This window comes from Rhipicephalus microplus, chromosome 2 (genome assembly GCF_043290135.1).
Source record: "Rhipicephalus microplus isolate Deutch F79 chromosome 2, USDA_Rmic, whole genome shotgun sequence".
In the NCBI taxonomy this organism is placed as follows: domain Eukaryota; kingdom Metazoa; phylum Arthropoda; class Arachnida; order Ixodida; family Ixodidae; genus Rhipicephalus; species Rhipicephalus microplus.
The window spans coordinates 137,333,881-137,346,806 of record NC_134701.1 but is presented as its reverse complement, the minus strand read 5'-3'; the positions used below and the strand labels follow the sequence as shown (position 1 = coordinate 137,346,806).

Sequence of the window (12,926 nt, the reverse complement as noted above, 5' to 3'; positions counted from 1 at the left end):
AGGTATGGGATATGGCACAACGGGAGCGCTGTCAACAAGGATAAATATATTTCCCAACAGTTTCGGGAGGGGTCCTTCCTTCATCAGGGGATGAGTTATACTGACATAAGCTTCCAAACTTCGTTGCTGCCGCGTCCCTCTCGCCTTGAAAGATGTTTGCGAGATTGAGAGGTAACTAACAAAAAAAGGGGGAAGAAAAAAAACGAAAAAGAAAAAGAAAGAAAAGAAAGAAAGTAAAAAAGTGGAAGAACCACTGTCAACACTGAGAACGAAACCAACTGTCCGTGTACGTCCACATACGGTTCTTATCACGTGCTGTTCAGTTCTCGACGTCTGTCGGGCCACCCAAGATTGTTGCCGCGGTGCCGGGAGAGTCCGTGACGGCGTGCGTAAAGAAAGGGTTTCCCCGTAATGGGTCGGTCGGCGTGCGGCGTGCGTGAAGGAAGGGTTTCCTGTTAATGGGTCGGTGGGCTCTTTACCTTTCATCTTCGTCCGTTTACCTTCAATGGTCATCAAGTGGTAGGTGAACGTAAACACTTTGTATGTGCATGTGGAAAAAAGAAAAAAAGGAAGAAAAAAAAAGAAAAACAAAAAACAAGAAAGGACAGTGTACACGTACGAGTCAGTCAGAAAAAAGCATGGTCTCCAGCTATCAATCTTTGTAACCAATTTCCTCCTGGCTTACTTCTCGGAGGCAGTTGAGTTTTCCGGGGTCCTCGTTGATGCCGGCTACTAATGTTCGAAATTTGAAAATAAAATATGCCTCACGCTGTTCGCGCTCGCGTCTGTTTGAGAAACGGGACTGCAAAAGAGTTACGCTGATATTTTTAAAACTGTGGTTTGGCAGGCACAGATGTCTAGATAAAGGTAGCTTCGGCAATGAAGTGGCTTGGTACCGGTGATTATTGAACCGCAGCCGCAATGGCGGGTCTGTTTGGCCGATATATTCTTGTCCGCAGATGTTGCAATGTAGCATGTATATTACGTTACTGAAGTCACAATTAAGGCTTTCAGTTATGCAGAATTTGAAATCCGAGAAGTTCGCTTTGGATTCACGTGTTGTGACCATCTGTGGGCATACCTTGCATCGAGCTTTTCGGCAAGGATAACACCCTGATTGAAATTTGGGGGTGTTTGTTTTTGCTCTGACAAGAATGTCCTTCAGATTTTTATCCCGGCGGTACACCACGCGAGGTGGCTTCGCGAAAATAGAAGTTAGTTGTTTGCTTTGCCTGATTATGTTTAAATGGCGGGAAAGTATGTTGTTGATTCGTGGCGCTGATGAGGAGTAAGTTAGTACAAGGTTCGTTTGGGAAGTCGTTTTAGATACTCTGTTTGGTCCCTTAATTATATCATTCCTGTTCACGTTGCGAGCACGTAGTATGGCATCGTCAATAATGTCTTCCGGATAATTTTGTTTAAATAAGGAATGCTTTAGGTGTTCCGCGTGTCTGTCAAATTCCCGCATATTGGTGCATATTCTTCGGTACCGGTAGGCCTGAGAATATGGAATACCCGTTTTGCAATGCTTTGGGTGGCTTCTGCTGAAATGTAGGTACATTTGACGGTCTGTAGGCTTTTTGTAAAGGTTTGTTGACAAGCGGTCATTTTCGACCGTGACAGTGACGTCCAAAAAGGTAATGCTAGTTTTGGAAATTTTGTGCGGGAATTTTATTGACGGGTGGCACTTGTTAAAATCCTCTATGAAGCGGAAAAGACTTCCCTCATCATAGTTCCATATCATAAAAATATATAAAAATACCGTCTAAGTATCTTCTTTTTCTTTTTCGTCTTTTCTCTCCCCCTTTTTTGTGTTTTGTTTTTTTTCCTTTTTTAGTTCCCTCCTACTCTCGCAAACATCTTTCAAGGCGAGAGGGACGCGGCAGCAATGAAGTTTGGAAGTTCATGTCAGTATAACTCATCCCCTGATGAAGGGAGGACCCCTCCCGAAACCGTTGGGAAATAAATATATTTATCCTTGTTGACAATGCTCCCGTTGTGCCATATCCCATACCATCATATATATATATATATATAAATATATATAAATATATATATACATATATATATATATATATATATATATATATGATATATATATGATGGTATGGGATATGGCACAACGGGAGCATTGTCAACAAGGATAAATATATTTCCCAACAGTTTCGGGAGGGGTCCTCCCTTCATCAGGGGATGAAATATACTGACATGAACTTCCAAACTTCGTTGCTGCCGCGTCCCTCTCGCCTTGAAAGATGTTTGCGAGAGTGAGAGGGAACTAAAAAAAGGTAAAAAAAGGGGGGGGGGAGAAAAAAGGCAAAAAAGAAAGAAAGTAAAAAAGAGGAAGAACCACTGTCAGCACTGAGAACGAAACCAACTGTCCGTGTATGTTCACATACGGTTCTTATCACGTGCTGTTTAGTTCTCGTAGTGTGTCGGGCCACCCAAGATTGTCGCCGCGGTGCCGGGAGGGTCCGTGACGGCGTGCGTAAAGAAAGGGTTTCCCCGTAATGGGTCGGTCGGCGTGCGACGTGCGTAAAGGAAGGGTTTCCCGTTAATGGGTTGGTTGGCTCTTTACCTTTAATCTTCGTTCGTTTTCCTTAAGATTAAAGGTAAAGAGCCGACCGACCCATTAACGGGAAACCCTTCCTTTACGCACGCCGCACGCCGACCGACCCATTACGGGCAAACCCTTTCTTTACGCACGTTGTCACGGACCCTCCCGGCACCGCGGCGACAATCTTGAGTGTCCCGACACACTTCGAGAACTGAACAGCACGTGATAAGAACCGTATGTGGACGTACACGGACAGTTGGTTTCGTTCTCAGTGTTGACAGTGGTTCTTTCACTTTTTTTACTTTCTTTCTTTTCTTTCTTTTTCTTTTTCGTCTTTTTTCTTCCCCCTTTTTTGTTAGTTCCCTCTCAATCTCGAAAACATCTTTCAAGGCGAGAGGGACGCGGCAGCAACGAAGTTTGGAAGTTCATGTCAGTATAACTCATCTCCTGATGAAGGGAGGACCCCTCCCGAAACTGTTGGGAAATAAATATATTTATCCTTGTTGACAACGCTCCCGTTGTGCCATATCCCATACCTAAATATATATATATATATATATATATATATATATATATATATATATATATATATATATATAAATATATATATATATACATTTATACATATATATATATATATATATATATATATATATATATATATATATATATATATATATATATATATATATATGTGTGTGTGCGTGTGTGTGTGTGTTGTAACATAACGTGGGCGTTGTCAACCAGGATAACTAGATTTCTTTCGTAACAATTCCTAACCGATGGGAAATAAATATCTTTATCATGGTTGACAACGTTTCTGTTGTTGCAATAGTGCACTGCTCAGTCATTTTATTCCCTATATTATTCTTTTTGTCATACCTGTGCCACTTCATGTAGGGCTACAAAAATTCTTTAATGATTAGCTATATTTACAAACAACCTAGTGATCATGTAGCCATTCACAATCCCTGTTTTACTTGGCAATGTTCTATAATGACATTGCATTATCTTTCCACTGACTATGCTTATCACGTGGATGCCTGCTCAGTTTCTCTAAACGTACTTTAAGAAAAGCAAGAAGTGCAAGGCAGGCTTGCTGAGCACAAATGTGCAAAAGTAAGTAGAACGTGATTCCCCTCGTTATTTCGGTGCTTGTAGAGGAATGCGAGATTTTAGGGATTCTTTGAAGATTTTTTCAAAGAACCCTCTCGAACAACAGATACAGTGCATAAACTGATTTCATTCCCAAAACACAATTTGTTTTAGAGCCGAAGACTTTTACGCCATGGGTCGTACGTAAGGCGTGTCGTCGTAATCATCGTAGTAGCCAGTTGCATTCCATTGCATGTGAATAAAAACGGTGTGACAGCATATCCACGGAGCGAATGATGATAAGTAGAGCGAAGCGTCTGTCAGTGCATTCGTGCGCGCGTGCGTCCGTCCGTGCAAAGTCCGTGCGTCCATGCATTCGTCTGTTCATGCGTGCGTCCGAGCGTCCGTTCATGCGTACGTGCGCCTGCCTGTCTATTCATCTGTCTGTCCCCCTGGATGGACCAGTAGACAGAGAGACAGACGGGTGGACGGACGGATGGACGCTTTGCCCCACTCTTCATCATTCATTCTGCAGATAGGCTGGGGAAATTCTTAACTTAGCGTTTAAGGAACGTTTCAACGTCGTTTGCGTTTTTATTTTGTGCACAAAAGTGCTTTTTCTCCTTATTGTTACTAACTCGCTATATACTGTATCCCTTCTCATTCGCAAAACCATTTGGAATCGCAGGCTGTTAAAACAGTATGTATTATTGCCTATCAAAGCTTAATTTCACTTTATGTTGTACCAACAAGGATTTATCTAAATATTCAAAAAAATATACAATACATACTTTCAACTATCTACTTTTTTTAAGCCACGGGACTGACCTGGCGTTGACGAGATGATCTTCACAGAGGAGACGGCCATCGTGCCGTTGGTGCTTCGGCCTCGAGTCACACTCAATGTGACCTGACAGCGAGAGCCCCGTTTAACTGGAACTTTCAGTGCTGTCCACTGTGATGCTTCGTTCAATTCGGTCGAGGATTGCACCTCAGGTTGGGCCTTGTCGAAGGCTTTTCCGTAACAGGTAACTGAGGCATCTGCAGCAATTATGTCTGTAGGATTTCAAGCAGATTAGAATCAGCACCTCGGTATCTTATTACTAGGTCATTATATCAGTGCATGATTATATCAAAATCAAGCCATCGCTGACTTACTACAAGAATGACGTAGTAATCAAGTGAAAATTCCCCTTACATATATACGCTTATTACAAACTGCCTTGCTTTCATCCGATGTTTGACATGTATGAAACCACCGCTTCTTACTTTCCTCATTTCTATTCAGCCGCTCAACAACAATGCATGATACAATCGCTTGAGTTCAGTGTGTGATTACTACTTGAAAGAATTACTGAAACAAACGTTAATTTCCGAGACAGTATTCTGAGCGTGAAAGCTTAGCGCAAGTCTTTACGCCTACAACTTTGCAATCTTCAATTTAAAAGACAGGCTGGCACACCTTCGAAAATATGCTCAAGCTGTTTTTAAAAACCCACCAAAGAGAAACAATCACGTGGTTAAGGTTGAAAATCTGCGCACTGATCTAGAACTCTTATGTCATTAGCCTCTTTGGCTTTCTTCTTGTTCCTTTCTCTCTCCCTCTCTCTAATGCCGTATGTTTAACTATCATGTTCAATTATAAACGGGTAAAATCAAGGTTGAAGTGTCATTTTTTAATTTCTCTCCAATATCATCGCACGTGATGTAAGAAACTTCAAATTTAATTTTTGGCATTTTCTTAAAATTGGTTGTATAAAATTTTTGGTACTGCGTGTGCTTGGTCTATGGCACCCACAGATGGCAATGTACTTCATGTGTTTCTGATTAAAAACTACGTAGGGCCCATTAGATGCCTTCAAAGTCTATGACGTCACGGTGTTTGGTGCAGGAATCTCAAGGTGGTCTCTACCCGCATTCTCTTTTCAGGCGTTTTCCTGCTTAATGAGCGTCATTTGGCGCTAAAAATAGAGTTTCCGGTATTGTGAAATTATACTTTACTATTATGCGAGAAATTGTTCTGCTCTTCAGCATCTTTCCAACAGTTTTAAGTTAAAGAATAGTTTAAGGTGCTGGGTTAAGGTGCTGGGTTTTCCCAATCCGCACTCATTTGACCTTCCTCTTTGTTTATCTCTGTTACGTAAGCAACCAGCTAACTTTTGCTATATTTGTCTTGTGGACTGATATGTGGGGTTCAACGTTCCAAAACGACCATATGATTATGAAAGACATCGTAGTGGAGGGCTGAGAAAATTTGACTACCTGAGGTTTTGTGACGTGCCCGCGAATCAGAGCACATGGGTCTACAGCATTTTTGCCTCCATCGAAAATGCAGCTGCCACTGCCGAGATTTCATTCCACGGTCTGCGGGTCAACAGCCGAGTACCTTATTCACTAGACTACCGCGGTGGGGGGTCTTATGGCTGGTGTTATTAGTACAACATAATTTTTGTCCCCGCATAATGAAAACAAAAAGTTGAATGCCTTTTTTCAAGGTCAATAAATACTTTAACTTAAAGAGGCGCTGACACGAAAATTCGTAGCCGAGATGGCCTGTATGTTTGATTTCCAGGAACATTTGCATATCATCTGCAAATTATCAACAGTGAATATAGCTGGGAAAGTATTTAAAAGAATTCAGAAGTTCGCGCAAGCCCTCGACCTCATCGTGCCATTGATACCATCGAAGGGAACCCCTAAGTGAACCCATATTCCTTCACTTCACCATGCTGCAGTCAACATAGCAAGTTATGATGACGTCATAGCCCCCATTTTTCTTTTGCTGCATTTGTTCTCGCAGTCTATATTTCTCGGCGGCTGGTTGCGAGTGCATGTCCGTGGCGAAGGCTTAGAAAATTCTCGTTGGCGATATTGCAGTCCCGTTTCGTATTCGAATGCGATTCTTGATGCGGACCGTGCGGAAAAGTGTCACAGTTCTGTGTGTTGACGTGGTCAGAAGCTGCGCACGCTAGGTGGCGACAGTTGCACCTAGTTTTTGGAGTTCTCTCAAATCAAAGCTGAAACTGATTGATAATGACGGGCCTGTAAATAATTATCCATCGCGTGCTGCAGCAAACGATGTGTCGTGTCATGACCGACAGGCCCCCAGCAACACATTGCAGCCGAAAAACGTGAGGCCAAAGTTTTTGTGTTAGTAACCCTTTAACATATAGATGCTTATACGTGGTGAGATGGTCTCAAGAAACTCCATTGAAAGAAGTGGCACTCGGGTTTCTAATTGATTTTCCAACCAAATGCATCATATTATAAACAAATTTGTGACAAAACATTTGACTACAGGTTTGGCACCTACTGCATGATTATTAAAACTGCCGTTGCGTTATTCCACTTGAGTATTGTAATTGTTTGGTGACTCAAACAACACAGAAAAAATTGAGAATGCGTTATTCAAATTTCATGCAAAATAAATTTTTCCAATCGTATGAAACGCAAGTTGCATTATTTGTTCCAAAAGCACGCCTCAGTACAGGTGGCACGTGTAAAACCGCGATGATAACTGGTATTGTTAGAAACAAGATTATATTTATACAGAAATAATTATTTTACTACTGTCAGATCAAGAAGCCAGCTTCAAAAATTCATCATTAAGCTCATTCTTTCCGAAACCAAAAACGAGCACGCTGTAGGTATTCGTTCGGCTGCTAACACTTTTCGTTTGGCAGAGGCGATTTCGCACAGTTAGCATGACAATACCATAGTGCTATGGTTAGCTTATAGTGATACTTCATTGGCCAAGGCGTTTAGTTTCTCAAGTAGTCATTTCGACGTGAAAGAAATTGACAACCGTAAAGTTCTGAGGCAAAATGTAGTCGCACTAGCAGTCAGTTAAAGCATTGAAGGTTCATGTCACTTGATTATTACAGATTCCCTGAAATCTGTGCTTCACCCCACCCATCACTTTCGAGTGGCTAGCCTTGTCTGCACTTTCCTTATTGGGATTACATCCCCTTTCGCTTCTCCCCAGTGTATGGCTGCTTAAGACAAGTTTTGATTCCAATTAAGTTTCCAGCTTGTCACTCGTTTTTCTGTCTCTCTGAGCCTGTGGACATGTCTAAAAGGCCATGAGCACGCAAAACGGGGAATTCTACACGGATGGCGAATCACATTGCGGTTTAATTATAATTTGGCTAGAGAAAAACTTACGTGGTGGGGTCTTCAAACATCTCCTATATTTACACTGCGGATATCCAACTCACTCTTGTGAACACTACCGCACCACTTGTAATAACATGAGCTGCCGTCACGAAGATGTCCTCATTAAAGACACGCTTAAAGGGTAAAAATTTAAAGGTTATTGAGCACTATATCAATTCGAAGTTATATCACTGCATGTCTTTAGGTGAGCATGCTGCTAGAAGCATTCTGGTAACTTTATATTCCCGCTACTTGTGTTAAAGTGCGAAAAGAACTATCAATTTTATGTATTACGAATCATGCTTGCAGTGCTACGAATAATGTACATGTCATATAATCTACTGTTTAACCGTAGTGGATAAAGGCTGTGGCAGTTCCGCCTGGTTTTAAGAAAATATTGGCCCACTCATAGTGACTCAGGCTTCAAAAAAAGAGCATGTAGCGAAAAATCTATGCTTCACCAAAATATTTGGCCAAAAACTGAGGTACTTAAATTTAGGACGTGTTCTCGTAAAAAACTTGAAGTTCTATGGTTCAGATGGGTAAAGTTTGCATAAAAAAGCACATATAAATATAGCATACCTGTCGATAATTTCACTTTCATATACCATTTTCTAAAAGAACAGACAACACAGAGTCACTCACCTGATCCTCGTCTGTAGTACTCTATGGTCAGCTGAGTATTATCATTTGTGACATCAAACAGAGGACTACGAAGCTGTGCTGTATTGGGATCCCCTTTCACGGTGTTTAAACTTGGAAGAACTGAGTCCGTGGTGCCCGTGGTCAAGTCAAGGTAGGCGAATGGAGGTGTATCTGTGGGTTTCCGAACGAGCGATCGGTAAGATGACATTGCCAAGAAAGTAAATGTGGTGAGTATATGGGAAGAAACACGAATAATTAACCAAAAGAGGTACAAAAGATGAAAAAAAAAGAATGACACGACACACTGGTGTGAAAGTGAATAAAAAGCAGTTTCACAAGAGAAATTTAGCGTGTAACAACAGCTCTGGTGCCCCTGAGACCCTCATCCGCTTGTACATAGGCGACTGCCAAATGTCAGGCACCTGGTAAAACAAGGAGACTATAATTCTTGAAGAAAGTGCAAGCTGCTCATTGAGCTAACTTGTCTATGCCATGATTCGAATGGCCCGTTTGCCAGCTTTTCCAAGTGCACGAAATGCATAAAGTGAACTTACCAAGGAAGTGAACATGATGTCAAAATGATAATTGCTGCTTTTTGTAGCGTGAGCTACACTGGCCAAGCCAAAGTGGTTTCGCGTGCTTGTGCAGTGCTGCGCATATGCGAGGAACAGTGACTGCGCGCGCCTCGCTGGTCGGTGAATCCCAGAGGAATGATGTCTTAGCCTCCGCAGACCCATTCTGCTTACAGACCGTTGTTCATGCACCTCGAGCTATGCTGCTTCCTTTGGTCGCGTCTGCCACGGCGCTATATACATATGGTGGGTGAAGCCCTTATAGCAGGCCCTTTGCCAGTTTGTTATAGCCATAAAGAAGGAGAGAGAAATTGCTGCTTAGCAGTTCATAAGAGTCAAGAAGCTGAATTCATCAGATGCCGAAGTTGTCGCCTGGAAATTAGCGGTTCAGCGTTAGAAGAACGAAAAGAAGATGGTGAAACGTGCAGCGGAGACATCGGGGAAAAGATAGAAATGTCCAGGAAAGCGGTGTCGCCAGGAGGTCGATAGACTGACTATACTGCAAAACTTAGTGAAAACCTCAGACTCAAACTGTGACTCAGTTTTCGTGATGGACTTCATAAAGAATCCATTTGAATATTTGTGCGATGTTGCACATGAACTGGGACCAATGAATGACTTGACGCCTGTAATTAGCGCAACGCGTTAAGCATTGAGTTTATAGTGGCACCTCTTTAAGTTCACGCAACCTATATTCTGGCATATCCGAGCTATGTCATTGCTAGATTTTTCGCTAGTGCAGCAGGCAAGATTGAGCTTGTGGTACAGTATTGACTGTTCAAATAAAATAGTCAACTGATTTTGTGGTTGAACAAAGTTTTCCACACAATTTTGATTGGGGTCCTTTGCGTCCAACGCCTGAAGACTTTTAAAAAGTTTTGTTCTTCTGCGGCATATGACAGTTTTGAAGGGAATGTATATGAATGTAGAAACCATTGTGTTGATCTTTCAATAAAACACCCGATATCTTCGAAGCTTAGAGAAGTTTAGAAGTGCACTAGAAGATTTTCATGACATGGCTGCAGTAGGCCAGTTAGAGAATCTCGCAATATTGTAGTCACTGTGCGGAAGGGCGGTGGTATAAAGGACACATAAAATTACATATCAATATTGTCTATATATATTTAAGTGTGTTATAAGTTGAACAGTAAGACTACTAAGCACAAATATAGAAAAAGTTCAAGAAACATCAAATGCAAAAATTACAGCTTATCAGATAAAAGAAGGAAGATATACCAAAGGTTAACCAAACGGCAGTAATGGGAAGAAATGTAAAGACCTGCAGGTTAGACAGGCGCACTTCTGGTTTGCTGCCCTGCTCTGGCAAGAATTGTGAGATTAGTGAAAATGGTAATTATGTGAGAAGATTGATGGAGAGTATTACGCGAACTCTTAGGAACGCATTTGAAATCAACAGGCGCTCACAGAGACTGGTGTACTCTGAATGTCCACGCCCACAATAAATTGTCAATCCTGTAAACTCTTCAAATGTCGGATATAAAAGTTCGTAGTGACTGTAAACACCATGGTGTCACATGAATGTCTGTACACCAATCAGGTGCAAGCGCTAGAAATGTCAGTGTCAATAGTGAACAGCCGGCTGCGACATACATATGTGGCGACGTGGGAGTGTTCATTAGCACACGGCTCACTAAAAATAAATACTGCAGCAAAACACTTCTGATTCGAGCAGGGCGCACTAGAATAGAACCTGAACACCGACAAATTTGCGCTACTCGCCGAAAAATTGAGCGCCGATATCGTCGTATAGGCAGCGTGGTCGAGTATGGGGAAGCGCAAAAGATTTTCTCGGCGATGCGCAGACAACTTGATAAACTTTCACAACGAAAATGGAGAAAGTTTTATGAACCTTTGAGCCCTCATTCATCAGTCTCAAAAGTGTGGTAATTACTGGACTCAATAAAACCTCCAGTAACTCACAATGATCCTTTCCGGGCGATAGTATTGACAACAAATTCGACGGAAGAGATCATGGCTGGCAAATTTTGCGCTTTGTTAAGATTACCAGCTGAATCAGTGTCCACAAAGTTGTTCATTTAAAAAGAGCATGATATGATGTGACTAATCAGAAATACACTTATAAAAGAGCAGCCGTTCCTAGATGTAGAATTCAGTCTAGCTGAACTGCGGTCTGTCTTACGTAACGTATGGCAAAAAAAAAAAAGCTTCCACAGGCCGAGATGGTGTCCCCTATGGTGTGCTGTGTAACCTCGGACGTTTAGAAAGTACGGAACTCATTGGCATATACGTACAATACCAGCAGGAAAAGTGGGTCGTGGCCGATTTCTTGGAAGGTGGCAAAACTCGTTTCGATGCTCAAACCCGGTTAACCACCAAATGTGCTGTTACCCTTCAAACTAATACGCCTAAACAACTGCAATAGCAAAGTTATGAAGAAAATGATGCAACAACGACTGCAGTGGAGGATGGAAGTTAGTGAACGTTTTTCTAAACAATAATCGGACTTTTATCCATGTTTCGCAATGATTCAGACTTTATTTTTGACCTTGTCACTCACGTCGAGTGAAAGAGCACATTCGGAAAAATGACAATTGCAGCTTTCGTACACATTAGGCGTTCCTTTGACACAGTCATCCGCGTACATTTTTCTGCGGGCTATATAGTATAGGAATCGTCCGACGCCCATTGCGTTGGGTATCAGATTTTCTAACTGATGTAAGTATCTTCATGGTGAAAAGCACGGACAGCAGCACACCACGAGGCCTCAAAGCAAGGGTACCTCAAGGAAGTGTAATAATCTATATACTATTTATACAGCAATGTACAAACTGCAGACTATTTTACCATCATGTGCACATTTTACATACGCAAACAATATCTGCCTCTGGTCGTTTGGACATGAATGCAGGGAAGTACAGGATCTACTTCAGGAAGGCATATATAGAACTGTGCGCTTTTTCACACAATGCGGCATGGACGTTTCAGCAGAAAAGTCGGTGGCGTTACGTTTTGCCAGAAGACATCATGACCAGCCTGAATCAGTATGTAGTACCTGTACTGCGGAAGCATCGTTTCCTTGGGACAACATTAAACCGCATGCTAACCTCAGAACCTCATATATCGAACGTTGAATATTGGACTGACCGGACAATGAGTGTTCCCCGAAGTATTACGCGAACAGGGTGGTACATCAAAATCACTTCCCATTGTTCATAGAGCCCTCGTTCGACAAACCATCACATATTCATTAACAGGGATGTAAAGTATGTGTCGGACAAATGAACGTGAAAATAAAGAACACTGTAGCCTGCAGTCCTCGTACTTCCTTGGGCCTACCACTCTGAAATCACAGTGGCCTCGTATTCTTAAAAGCAAGAGAACCGTCATTTCAAGTTGTTCGCTTTCAAGAACTTCCTCCGCCTATCGCGAAGACATTAAGCCCAACCACTTCGTGAAACACCTATTCAAAGGAATGGGCGAATCGGTGCCACCTTGCGAACAAACTTATGATGCAGCATTTCAACAAGTACATTATTTCTTGCGTCTAAATATCAGCATACTTCCTTGGGAGCTTGCATCACCTCCACTTTGGACATCAAAGAGATAGAAATACTGATCCGCGGCACACTACCTTAAAGCCAAATTTGTAACGATTCAACAAGGGTAAAAGTATCGAGACTGTTCCACATTTGTTTTTCTCGATGGATCTGCAATGAATGAAAGCTCGACTACAGGTTCTCAGATACCCGCATATTAAAATAAAAAGAGCTTTCCGACTTTTCGAAAGACATAGTCTACAGCAGCAGAGCTTGCTCCATTACTATAAGCTTCACAATTCTTTGTTGAAAGCCAGCAAAGGCAAAATTTGGTAATATATTCTGATTACAAAGGAACGCTACAAAAGATTAAGCATTTTTAAA

General features: G+C 41.8%; 1 protein-coding gene across 1 annotated transcript in view; it reads right to left on the bottom strand.

Moving 5' to 3' along the window:
• Positions 1–12,926, bottom strand: part of LOC119169739 (MAM and LDL-receptor class A domain-containing protein 1) — a 242,581-nt gene that overhangs the window by 143,021 nt on the left and 86,634 nt on the right. Inside the window, exons 20-21 of the mRNA XM_075886844.1 lie at positions 8,453–8,623; positions 4,481–4,708 (exon numbers count right to left, since the gene is read on the bottom strand). Of these exons, the coding sequence (XP_075742959.1) occupies positions 4,481–4,708; positions 8,453–8,623 (399 nt within the window). The remainder of the gene's footprint in view (positions 1–4,480; positions 4,709–8,452; positions 8,624–12,926) is intronic.